The sequence below is a fragment of the Protopterus annectens genome, chromosome 17.part0 (genome assembly GCF_019279795.1).
Source record: "Protopterus annectens isolate FY-2018-M chromosome 17.part0, PAN1.0, whole genome shotgun sequence".
Lineage (NCBI taxonomy): Eukaryota > Metazoa > Chordata > Ceratodontiformes > Protopteridae > Protopterus > Protopterus annectens.
Window position 1 is genome coordinate 83,075,536 of NC_056751.1, and position 13,862 is coordinate 83,089,397.

The following is a 13,862-nucleotide window of genomic DNA, read 5'->3' on the forward strand; positions in this document are numbered from 1 at the left end:
TCCTGTTGAACTTGACAAGCCAAGGCATTTGACACAAATTCGCACAGAGGTATTCAATCAGCACTGTGAGATATGGCTATAAGTACCTATACCACCAAGTGGGTAGAACAATAGATCACATACTTGGGATCTAAATATGTTAAAATGTGTGAATTGACCTACATCTTTGGTCTGTACATCAGGGCTGTCTGCTAGGCCCTTTCTTGTCCATTATTTAAGTCACAGATGTTACAAATGACATGCACATCCTGTGTCCAAACAGCTGTCTGAAGGACTATAGATTGTGTGCAATCATTGCCGCCAACTGTGATATTAGTATAATACAGACTGTATCAACACACACCGAAGATTGATGCCAAAGCCATGACAACACCTGCAAGAAAACAAAAACATGGGGGGGGGGTTGTTACATTATAAAAATTAACACACAGCCCAAGGATAATGTAGACATCATACCCTATAATCAGACCAATAGGTATTTGATCTGTATCCTGGGGTAGATGGTATGTGGAATACCCGCCAGCATGTGGCCACAGTGCTGACTACTCCCTTGCATGTAACACAACTACCAAGGACATCCACATCAATGGTCATAAGACCTCTGTAGTTCACAGCCTTCATCACACCAATAACTGAGTACAGTGCGCCCTTCTTCATGTAACTTCCTACTTCCTAAACATCTTCCAGGGATGTGTAACTGAAGTGTACCACCTTTGTCACAGTGAGCTGTCACACATCTTATTGGCCGTACCTAGGTATTCCTTTTGTTGCATAAACATTACTGTCTGATGGTGTGGAACCCCCATCAAGGTTTTACACCATGTGTGATACCTGTTCCAGTGATGCACACAGTACATGCATACATTGACAACATTGATGACATGGGTAACATTTATGACAGTGTGGATTGTGACATATATATGTATATGGCATGCATACTAGTCAACTAGCCTGTGTTGATCATAATGTCACATATAGGTATAACAGTGCCCCTCCTAACACCCCATCGGATGTTACAGTGTCAGGACAGTGTGTGTGATTACCGTCATAGATTGCTGGCATGTCTTAATAGTTGTACAAGCGTGTTTTTGCAGAACCATCTCTGATCAATCAGAATCACATATGTTATGTCACAGACATGGGATTACTGGTGGTATTATTCTGATATTGTTCATGACTGCATGCTTCTTTTACTGTTGTCCATGAGCCTGTACCTGTGCAACCACTTGTTGGAGACCTCTGCTGACATTGTACTCATATTCAGGCAAATCTGTTTGCAAAGCTTTGCAATATGCACACTATCCCAATTGCATATAACATCTCTAATAGATGTCCTCTGCATTGTTCACGTAAGGATGCTTATGTCACAGAGGCATCTTCCCCATTGTTATGTCACCTTGTGTAACAGTCACATAATACACATTTTCACTGTGCAGTCCATACTGTACCATATTGATATGATTGTTGTTACTGCTACAACTGTCTTCCTTTGATATGCTCTCATCTGCTGTACATTAGTTTGTTTCACCTATCCGCTTTCCCTGTGTTAATTCCTGCAGTTCATCTGTGTGTCCCTATTCAATGCACACACTTCCTCTCAGTGTTTAGTTTACATGGCAGTCCATATAGCTTTACAGATCATTTACTCAAGTTCTGTACAGAATGCCTAGAATGGGATTTCACAATACCCTGCACTGTTCTGTGGAACATATACATAACTTGTACGTTAAGCCCTGGTAATCATCGTGGCATTCTGCGCAATCCCGCTAACCTACTTTGCTCTGAGGTAACCAGGTTTGCTATCTGTGTTGCTTTACATGGTTTGCTGGCCACCAGCACTGTTGCCAGCCACTAAACCTCATGTCTTTACTTTTAAACGCGGTGCACAGCATGAATATGTAATTAGTACTGCTGCTCACCTCGCATTATTGTGCAAACACATAAACTCTGTGGAAGCCTACATGGAATTTATTGAATCACAGGGTTTGTCTGGGTGTTTGATGTATTTATCTCTCTCAAAAAATAAGAGATTACTATTAAACTGATTGCCGTTTCAGATCAGGGACTTTCAGCCCAACAACCCCCACCAGGCAGTTATAACTACTACTTTGTACAGTTCAGTCTGATTATGATAAAAGAGGATGACCTTGTAATGAATTTCGCCTTTGTTCCAAAGTGTTGCCACATATTAAAATAATACATCTTGTTCACATAATCTCATTAGTCCTGACAAACCAAAGTAATAAGCAAACACCAGCAGGCAGCTAGCCATTTTCCTCTGCACAAGACCACCACAGCAATTTTACCTATTCTGCCTGTGCGTATCAGGTGTCTAGTTAAGTAGTCTATCTTTCTTCTCACAAATGCACACTAGTCCTGCAGTGCCAGATGGTGACTGTTTAAAACTGAACAAATGACTACTTGGTCAATTATTTTCATACAGACAAACCCACCCTCCACCGAGCAGTTATAGCTCTGACATCTGGTGGCTGTGTGATTTTATTTCACCTCCACAGTCCACACAAAGAAGTTGCCACACATTAAAGCACTCTGGTTCAAGTTGCTCTACACAGATCACAAAGCCAGAGAAATACTGTCAGAAATATCTGGTTGATCACTGTCAACATCGTTGTAAAAATAATAAAAGCACTTGTGTCACCATGCCATTCCTGTCCTCTCAAGTGTCTGCATAAATCATAAAGTCAGACATGTGATTAATCACTGCCAGCAATATTGTAAAAATAATAGTAACATATATCTCACCACACCATTCCTCACACTTCAACTTTCTGCACAAAGCCAGAAATATTGCCAAAAATTTCTGGTTGATCACTGCCAGCATAAAAATACTTAACTCACTGCTCCATTCTTCTCATGTCCAGAACTCTCTGTAAAGTCACTGATTTTATTTATTATTTTTTTCTGAAAATAAAAAAGACCTCCTTCAGGCAGCTTCACACCTACATTGCAAGGTCTGCTCCTGTGATCTTGCAATGTTTAAAGTTAACCATAGGTAATCTGACTTGAATGTTTTCAAGTCAGTTGGAGCACCGCCCCTCAGAGCGCATGCTATGTTGTAGGTGCATTTTCATTTGGGTAGAGGATCTTCTTTCTTTATTTTTAGAGCAAAGAAACATTTCACTAATAAATAAATAAATGGAGAAAGAGTGTGCTTGCCTAGTTTGCTTATACATAAGGCCAGCCCTGATGGGAGAAGATGTAGCATAGCTAAGTAGTTCAAATTGTTCTTCATAGTGATCACTGCTGCAGAACCTTTATGGGTTATATCCTGCATAGAATATAACAGCCAGCCAGCTTCCAAAGCTTCAGAGTACCTTCCAGCTTCCAAGCTGAGCTGACTAAAAAGACAGCTTTGGGCACCAAGCCCTTCATAGCTTTCCTTCCGCCAAAGAGAGCATTCCAGTCCCGTCTTAAGAGGATCGGCAATCAGCTTGTGTTGTTCCATTGCTGGGCAGATAAGTTGCCTTTGGGGAAAACCTTCCACATGTTATTTTTAATATTTAAATTTACTTTCCTGTGTGGGAACCCACGGTGGTGGTGCTGCGGTAGCATTGTCGCCTCACAGTAAGACGCTGTCCGGTTCGACTCTCAGCTAGAGCGTCTTCTGCGTGCAGACATGCGTGAATGGGCATACCTTCATTGAAGGTTGTGCGTCAGGGCTGGTAACTCGGCAGGTAAAAGTCAACTACCAATCATTAGCGGACCGGAGTTCCGCTGTGGCGACCCCTAACCGGGAAAAGCCGAAAGACACAACAACAACAACAACTTTCCTGTGTGGGAAAGTATTTTATAAGCTAGAATTATGTGTTTTTATTGACTGTCACAAGACTTTGCTGTGCTTTTTAGTGGGAGCACACTTTTGTGTTTGGTAGTTTAAAAGTTGATTTAAACATTCTAAAACCATTTTTATATGGAGAAACTGTATTTAAGTTATTTTTTGGGGCTGGTAAAGTGTATTAGAGTGCTTTTTTACCAAGTTTTTATTGGTAACGTGTCTTTATACTACTTTTGAAATTTTACCAGCTTGTGCTGCTTAGTTTCTGTGGGAAAGAGGCACAGTTTTTGGCTTGACCATGGAACAAACTCTCTGTTCCATGGTCAGTCCTTCTAGCCACAAAAAAAGAAAAGCTAATTAACAGCCTTTGCCACTACAGCAGGCAAAGTCGCAGGTGGGTGACTGTGCTGTGGCTAAAGCTGGTTCCTCAGACCACTCATATTTTACGTCAGATCCCTCTGATGTTGCCCATACATCCACTATAGACCAGGGATTAGCCACATCCTCTGCAGCTATTAAGGTCTCCATAGTAGATAAGGTTGAGCCACCTTTCTGGTGTTAGGAGAAAGGGCAGGGAAGGTGCCCCTGCTTAACCAGAATGCTGTGCCCATCCCTAGGAAGCTGTTTGTGTCATTAAAATTTCTGTTTGCCCTAATTTTCTTGTCAGAAACAGAAGACTGAATATATCATCTCCTGCTATACTTTTCACTGAGCAGGAGTAGTTTAAGGCTAGTTCAGAGTCTTGTACAAGCTTACAGGCTATTGAATCTTCTTATCTAGTGTTTTGTTTTTCTTTTTTCTTTGGTAAGTGAAAAATGGATTCATCTTTTTCCTTAAGAGATTCAAGACATTGAATTTGGAGAGGAATGTGATAGGGCAGATGCAGGTTTTTCTCATCAGAATTTTGATTCAGACTCAGAAGAGAGCATGTTATCTGAACCTCCTGTCAAGGATTTTCTTTCTCTGAGACTATTTCTAGAATGTGCCAGTGTTTTCAGTGACATAACTCTTGTGTTTTCTCAATCCCTCAGAAAAAAAAAACTGTGAAATGTTACAATTGGAATCCCCAGAACCTCCTCCCATCTTCCCCTGTGCAGCCAGCATTATTGGATGTTTTTTCATAGAATGTGTTTTCTCTGATAGCCAGTCTGCTGCACCTAAGAAAGCAGATAGAATATTCAAAGTTCCTCAGTCTTTCATATTTCTATAGACTCATCCCAGACCTGACTCAGCAACTATAGCTTCAGTCAATCAAGCAGCTGCCAAGCATTTTGCGAAGTCTTAATACTTCCCTTTCTGACAAGGATGGTAAAACAATTGATAGGTTTGGGAAAAATTGACTTGCCAGGCTCATATTTTAATGTTTATTCTAACCTATTGCATAATTATGACAAGTATAGTGTTGTCGCCTCACAGTAAGACGTTGTCCTGTTCGATTCTCAGCTAAAGCGTCTTCTGTGGGGAGACGTGCGCGAATGGGCGTACCTTCGTTGAAGGTTGTGCGTCAGGGCTGGCAACTCGGTACGTAAAAATCTACTGCCAATCATTAGCAGACCGGAGTTCCACTGTGGTGACCCCTAACTGGGAAAAGCCGGAAGATACAACATTTTATCTGCATTTCCTTCCTGTGAGGAAAAATCTACTTTATGTGGTTTAGTTTGTTCTGTTTCTCAGGTCAGTACTCAAAGTGCTTTTATGCCTTTCCAGATACTAATCTTAAAACTTCCAAGAGGATGTATGAAAATGAGATTTTAATTTCACCCATGGATAGAGATTTAGGTTTTGGTCAGTCTGCTGCAGGGTTATCAAAAAGGTGTTGAGAGGGATATGCTGATACAGGAAATCTCTCTCTCTCATTTTTTTCTCTAAATTTTCCAAGGTTTTATTCTTCCTCATCCAGTTTTGACAGTCACAGGAAAATGATGGTAAGCAGACATTTAAATAATGGCAGGAAAGTTCCAAAAGAGAGTTCAGTAACATTTGAAAACAAAGGACAGCCAAATAACTCAGAATGACAATGTGAGGGACATTGCCCCCGGCAGTCCATTATCTTTTCCAGAAGGTCTGAATCTCCATTTTTATTTTTGGCAACAGATTGTTTCAGACAAATGGGTTCTGAGACTGATTTAGAGAGGGTACAGATGACAATGGGAAAAAAATCTCTCTTTTCCAGGAAATTATTTCACATCCAGCAGACCAAACTCTTCTGATATCTCCTGTCCTACAACACATGCTTTCTCAGGAGATAATAGAAACAGTTCTCCCTTCCTATTGGGGAAGAGTTTTTTTATTCAATAATGTTTCTGGTGCCAAAGAAAGAAAATGCATGGAGACCAATTTTGGACTTTTTTTCCTAAACTAGTTTGTGATGGTGCAAAATATTTTACTAAACTTTTATTCTTCCTTTGAGTTTTTTGATAACCTTAGATGTTATGTTGTCCTATCTCACCTTCATCCGACTCAGCCGAATACTAAAGCTCAAACTCAAAGTCTTTCACTTGGCTCGTGGCTGAACACCTATCTCATAATGCAGTGGTGTAATCCCCCAGATCTCGTTTGCCCCGTAAACAGATCGGAGGTTCTTCATCTTGTAAATCTCAATTTCTTTTCCTATAGTTACTTGAAATTAGTGTTTAGATTAGTTAGTTAGTCATATTTTATAATAGAGTGTTGTTTTTCACTCTTGGTATCAGTGCTAATACCTTTATATATATATTTCGCCGTTTTTTTGCCTTTTGTGGTTGGCCACCGCTTTCCTCGTCTGGCCATTGTTTCTCCTATCCCGTTTAACTTACCAAACCTGTAGCTTTTAGGGTTTTTTGTTGTAATTTGTCATTGGAACACTGTTTAAGTTAGAAGTGCTTCTCTGTGTTATCATGTGTGGTTGTTTTTCCCCTCAGGCAGTTAGCTAAGCTTGTGCCTGTTTAAGTTAGAGGGCCTACTGCCCATTTAAGTTAGAGGGTATAGCTAACTTCCTCCCCCTTTTAGACTGGTTGTCAAGTTTCCTTTGCTGTCTTTATAATAACTTAGATTTATCAGAGTGGTGTGCAGTGTTAGTTTTATATATAGATATTAATATAAGCTATTTTTTTCCAGAGTGTGTTTTTTGGTAATGAAAACTTTTTCAGTGTGTGGTTTGCATTTATACAAAAATAGTTGTAGCTTGTTGTGCCATAATGTCTAAAGACCAGAAAGAAACCAAGTAATCCGGGTTTAAGAAATGTCAAAAGTGCTCCCAGAAAATGTCCTTGACCGATGGTCATATCTGTGTATACTGTCTTGGAACCATCCATTTGCAAGAAACATGTACCTTCTACCATTCCTTTAGCTCTAGGGTTTTACTAGAGAGGAAAAACAAACTCATTGTAAGAGGGCTTCTGCAGTCTCCTTTCTCTGAAAGTTTAGAAAGAGATAGAAACTCCAGCAAGACCAAGTCTCCATCCAAAACTGACAAACCAGCCAAGAAATCTTCTTCATCTTCTTCTGACCATTTGGAACCACCAGAGAATGCAGCAAAAACAACCCAATCGATCAGAGACCTTCTGGATCAGACAAACCAAGCTCCTTGGTGCCACAGATTTTGGAGATAAGAGAGAGTCTCAAGTTCAGAGCCAGTCTCCTGAATTGTTACCAGTCTCCCTACTTTGAGGTCTCCCATTTTACAGAGATCTTGCTCATCTACCCTTTCCTCCAGGTCCTCCAGGAGCCTATCGAACGATGAAATGGATAGGGTGGTGTGCAGACTGCTGAAGTCACCGGTGCTGGCAAAACATTTCTTGCCTTCAACCCAGTCGGTTCCGGAGCTAGTAAAGGTCTTTTCATCCATGTCTATTCCTCCTCCGAGCCAAGGTGAAATATTGGAGCCAGAATGTCTAGTACCCGTTGTGGTAGAATTTTCGGTGCCATAACCCACTCTGGAGATTTTGGAACTGTTGTCTGCAACAACATCTTTGGTGCCGTCCGGGATGTTTAGGAACCAAAGATCTCCGGCTGGGTCTGGAGGGGACGCTCGGATCCGAGACTCTTCAGTTCTGAGCTTACCTCTCAGGGCTTTGGTGAGGGTGAGCTCGGCTCCTACATTCGGTTCGGAACTGGCCCCCTTGGCGCCGGGGATTCCCTCTGCTTCTTCGGAACCGGAGGTGTCCTTGGAGCTGAGGGGAGCAACTTTTGAGCTGATGAGGAGTGTGCTGTCCCCCCTTAAAGCTCTACACAAGGGTACTGACATCCTTCCCCCTTAGGCACCACCTTCTGTCTCGGCACCACTCCAACCACAGAACAGCGGAGATTCTGAGCCTCAGGGTGCCCCATTGGGTGAACAACAGTCTCCCAAATACCCTTCTGAGGAGACTTCCTGGGAGAGACTTTGCAAGAGGTAGCACCTTGACTCATTAGATGAGTCAGTCACCTCAGACACTGACCTTGAGGAGTCAGGAGGGTCCCCACGGTTACAATCTGAGGATATCTCCTTTGCAGATATCCTAGAAATCCTTAAACAGAGAGGTGGCTGGAAAGCCCATCAACCCTTCTGATGAGGAGTCTGTATACCTGAAGGCCTTTAGATCTTAACCTTCAGCCACCTGGGTATCTCCGCCTTTTAACAAACTCATGGAACTAGTTAGTCTAAAGCCGTGGGAGTCATTGGATGCAATGGAACCGGTCCCTCGGAGGCCAAATAAATTTATTACAGCCCCAACAGACAAAGAATTTCTTACAAAAGGAGTCCCTGTAGCTGCTATGGTGGTGGCAGCAGCCACTAAGAAGGAACATTCCAAAACTTCCTCATCTGTCCATCCACCGAACAAGGAGTCTCGAATGATAGACAGATATGGGAAGCGTATTTTTTCATCAGCGACTTTTGCCCTTAGATCGCTGAACCACTTAAGGCACTACACTAGACTTCAAAGAGATCTTCTGAAAGAGTTAAAAGATACTCTTCAAGGTACATTAGCTGCAGGGGTCTCAGATAAAGTATTCTCTCAGCTGTCCACCTCAAATTCCATAGTGGACTCCTCCATGAGATTGATTTCTTACGCAGCGGATGGAGCAAGCAAGGCAGCGGGTTCAGGAGTTTCCCTAAGGAGACACTCCTGGATGCGCTTGTGTAATTTTGTGGAACCTTTCAAGTCTACCTTTGTCAGCTCCCCTTTTGATGGTTCCTCACTTTTTGGAAAGTCAAAGATACACTCAACAGATGTGAGCAGGAAGGGGAATCTCTCTCTGCCATTGGAGTACGTTTTTTCTGTACCTTCTAGACCCTATCCTAAGGGTCAGAAGGGTGGTTAAATGTGGTTCAAAAAATCTCGGGGAGTTTTCCAAGACGCACAAGGTGAATCCTTCCCTAGGGGCAGAGGGCAAAGTAGTAATGGTAGACGTTCACGCGCCAGAGGGAGTCTGCAAAATTAAGGTGACCGTGACTCCTTTTGCGGCCGACCCTTCCAGCGCTCCTGAAAGGAGGCCTACCTGCCCTCCTCTGGAGGCAGTCGGAGGGCATTTATCTTTGTACCCGGAAGCCTGGCAAGATATCACAAAAGACAGGTGGGTACAAAGTATAATATCCAGAGGTTACTTCCATCCCTTTTTGCCTTCCCGTTCCACACGTCAGAAAAATCCCAGACGTTCCACCCAGTCAAAGGAAACAGGCAACTATAGAGATTCAAAAGTTGCTGGAAAAAAAAGAGTCATCCAGAGTCCCTGCAGACCAAATAGGATTCAGAACTTACTCAAGATTCTTTTTAGTGCCAAAAAGAAAAGGGGACTGGAGACCCATCTTGGATTTCAGCAAGCTAAACAAGTCCGTAAACAAGTCAAAGTTCCGAATGGTGACACTGCAGTCTATTCTTCCCTTTTTATGGAAAGAGAGTTGGATGTGCTCGATAGAGCTCCAGGATGTGTACTATCAGATCAAAATGGACAGGCCATCAAGGAGTTATTTGTGCTTCTGGCTGGGAGCCAGTCATTACTAATTCAGAGCTCTGACCTCTGGTCTCACTACAGCCTCCAGAGTGTTCACCAAATGCATGGCAGTAGTCACGGCTCACTTGAGATGAATGGGATTCCAGGTGTTTCCGTGCCTAAACGATTGGCTCCTGACTGCCACCACCAGGCATCTACTACAACAGGCAAGAGAAGCCACATTACAACTTTGTTCGCACTTAGGGATAACAATCAATTCAAAAAAAATCTGCCTTATTGCCATATCAGCATATTAAATTTATAGGAGCAGATATCAACACCATTTCCATGATGGCAAAGTTACCTGCAGAGAGAGTATCTCTATTCAGACAACAGATTTCCAACCTTCTGCCAGGGACCAAAGTGAAAGTGAAAACAGTCTTAAAAGCCCTAGGAACCATGGCAGCAACGATAACCTTAGTTCCCCTAGCCCGGATGCACATGAGAATTCAACAATGGCTCCCTTTTTCTCAGTGCTCATTTCAAGCTCACCAGATCAGAATCACAGAGTCATGCAAGAAGGATCCTCGATGGTGGTGCCTTTCCAGTCAAGTCAGGGATCGGCTCCGAACCCAACCAGTAAGAATGAAGGTGAGATGGACAACAAACATGGAATGTTATGGTGAGTACATAACTTCTTTTAAAAGATGCTTATCACATTCCAGTCCATCAGACTCCAGATGTTTCTTAAGGTTTTATGTGTCCAGATTACTTTATCAGATGTCCTACTGATCACTGTTGCAATATCCCCAACATACATTTTATTACCACTGTCAATGGCTGGGGCACCAAAACTTTACCTTCCCAGGATCATATGTTTGACTTTTGACCTCAGCTCACTAGTATAGGGTTATATAGGCAGAAATGTGACCATAATTCCTCAGTGTGTCTCCAAGCCAGTGGCCTGAAGACCCCTGAGACATAAGACTGGTCAGAGAGGAGGGGGCATAGTATGAAGTGGTAAGAAAGCCTCTTTGGATTAGGGTGTTACTCAGGGGACATGAACTGAGGGGCAAAAAGGAGAAAAGAGATGATAAAACCAGAGAAGGAAAGGAGGGTCTGAAGGAATACTGCAACAGTAAACAGTAGGGCATTTATTGTTATGGTAAATTCTTACACAACTGTACTGTGTCCTAACTAAAATCACTGTTGCAGTAATTCGTAACATATGCATGATCCCTAGAGCTAAAAGGGAAGTAGGGGAGGCTGGTTAGATGGTAGTAGAACTGTGCAAGAAGTCAGATAAGACTGACCTTGAAAGTGCATCTGTTCTGTAGTGTTTAGTGAAAGTGTGCACAAATGACCAAGTGGCAACCTCCAGAATGGACCCAGCATCCACTCCTTTGTAAAAAAAAAAAAAAAAAAAAAAAAAACACCAGAGGCTGCTGCTGCTCTGGTAGAGTGAGCTCAAGGGCATGAGGGCAAGGACTTGTCATGTAGAGAGTAGCAAAATGAGATGGCCTTAGAGATCCAGCTTGCAGTGGTTTGCTTGGATACCAGTAGGCTCAGTTAAGAGTACATGAAAGAAACAAACACTTGATCAGATTTTTGGATGGATTCTTTTGTCCAGATGGAATCTTAGCCTGTGAATATCCCAAAAATGTAATATCCTTTCCCCCCAATTCTTTGGATTGAAAAAGAAGGTTGGTAGGTTTATGACCTGATTGAGGAGTTCACTACCTTAGGCATAAGTAAAGGATTTTTGCTGAGGGTCATGCTATCTTTGTGAAAAGTAAGAAAGAGGGGAATTGCCAGAAGTGCCTGAAAGCTCTGAAATTCTCCTAGCTGAGATAAGGGCCAGAAGGAGGATAGTTTTCCAGGTACAGAATTGGAGATTTGCTGATGTTGCTAGTTCAAAAGGAAAGTAAGTTGAGCATCTTCAGCACACAGTGTAGACTTTCATGTGTAGGGGACAGTCTGTCCTGTGTTATACAGGAAGGGTTCCCATGACCTAGCCCATGTTTCTTACTTGAAGAAAGCAATCCATTCTTTGTCGTGTGTTATGCTTAGAGTGCACAAGAAGCCTATAAGGCTTTCACAGTAGATGTGTCCTGGAAACTGAGGCTCTGTTTCTTTAGAGTGAAACTGATCCACAAGAGAGACCAATTGCTCATCAACTTTTTCTTTCTATTTGGAAAGATAGAACGAAGAAACCTAAATGATAATTAAATCAGCTTTATTCATCTGGTTAGCCAGTGGTGGTTGTATCTTTCGGCTTTTCCTGGTTAGGAGTCGCCACAGCAGAACTCCGGTCCGCTAATGATTGGCAGTAGATTTTTACATGCAGAGTTGCCAGCTCTGACGCACAACCTTCAACGAAGGTACGCCCATTCATGCATGTCTCCCTACAGAAGACACTTTAGCTGAGAATCGAACAGGACAAACGTCTTACTGTGAGGTGACAACGCTAATGCAGCACCACCACAGCAGCTGTCAGTGGTATTGTTTGTTAATAAACAGCCATCCTCCTAATACTGTCACAGGGCACTTTACTAGGGACTCTGTTACCTTTAATGCCTGTTTCACACAGTGTCCACTGTTGATTTTGCAGTTGTCACTTTTTCATCTGCATGAAAATTTACCAAGTATTAGAGCCTGGATCTTTGCTCAAAAGAAAGAGCTTTTCTCTGTACACCCTATTCTGATTTTTTTGCTTTTGGCATTTCAGATTTATTCATTGTTTTTCTGTGTTGTTGCTTGGGCCATGAAGTAAGATGATGCTGATATATGTGCTCACTCTATCCAAAGAGCTTTACAAGAGACTTCTGTAGGTAGATCCCTTGTTTCCTATGTTTATTACCTTTATTGTTCTTGGCGACTTCCTTTGAGGCACTTAAATCTGGTGTTCTATTTCTAAAATGGTTTAGGCTATAATCTCTTCTGTTTGGTCTTTGTTTTGTTTCCTTTGCAGGAAACTTTCAAGATTTAATGGACGTCAGTATTGGGCTACTCTGTCTTTTGAGCATGCCCCCAACTCAAGTATTGGACTTAGAAAGTGTTGCTTCTGTGGACATTGGTTTTGAGAAAATGTTACCAGACAGAATTACCAACTGTAATGTGATTCCAGTGGAAAGAGCCATTCCAGGAGTACTTCTGAAAGAGCAGTTCTGATGGGTACATTTATCAGAACTTTCTGAAGTCAGCCCTTTGGAATGCCTTTATCATTGATATTGATGGCATAGAGTGAAAGGTTTTCCAGGGTCTACAACAATCAGCAAATTCATAGAGTGTAGAAAAATGAGAAATTTTGTTTAACATGCCTATCATTTAGTGATCAGAGAAAGTGGTATGTAAATAACATTGATCAGGTGATCTTCCAGCTAATATTGTAAAATATGGATGTGAAATCAGAGCCATTCGCTTAAACCAAAATGCTAAAATGACTATGTGCTAACCCACAGTTGTCACATTTATGAATATACAGTTCTTTCAGATGGTATTTGCAGAGCAATAACTAATAGTATATTGAGGTGTACCTCAAGTGTATATATGTATGTGTTTGTAGAACTTTGTCTTATACTTTATTTTTACTAATGCTTTAGTTAAGCTGGTATCTCTGTTATGACGTTCTCTCTTGAGGTCAGACTGAAGATGAAAATTGTCAACAGACCAACTTACCTGGTTTTCCAATAGTAAATAAAGTAAAATAAAGTGGATATTTAACTTTTTGAGCTTCTTTCTCAAGCTTAATAAGCATTTGCAAAAATTCCCTCTGTTTTTATCTTAGGCGCAAATTATAAATGCAACTGGAGGACGACGAGCTTACCGTTACTACACAACAGACAAAAAAATTAGATGCAGGAATTGTGATAAGCATGGTCATTTGTCTAAAGATTGTCCTACACCAAAGGTAAGAACAGTATTATCAATTGTCCTACAGCAGCTGTCTTTGTTTTCATTGTGTGAGGTTAGTGCTTCGAATATTTCAAGAGGCATAAGAGAAATTGGTTATTTAAAGTATAAAACTGAAGAATTAGTGTAGCATTTTGTGTGTGTGTGTGTGTGTGTGTGTGTGTGTGTGTGTGTGTGTGTGTGTGTGTGTGTGTGTGTGTGTGGGTTTTTTTTTTGCAGAAGAGTAAAAACTAACCTGAAATTGTTGCTTGAAATCTGTGGA

General features: G+C 41.6%; 1 protein-coding gene across 1 annotated transcript in view; it reads left to right on the forward strand.

The window, feature by feature from the left end:
- The window catches only part of ZCCHC7 (zinc finger CCHC-type containing 7), a gene marked incomplete at its 5' end in the record, with an annotated part of 2,015,093 nt that overhangs the window by 1,249,643 nt on the left and 751,588 nt on the right, over window positions 1–13,862 (forward strand). The window contains one exon of the mRNA XM_044059153.1: window positions 13,476–13,598. Coding sequence (XP_043915088.1) covers window positions 13,476–13,598 — 123 coding nt within the window. The remainder of the gene's footprint in view (window positions 1–13,475; window positions 13,599–13,862) is intronic.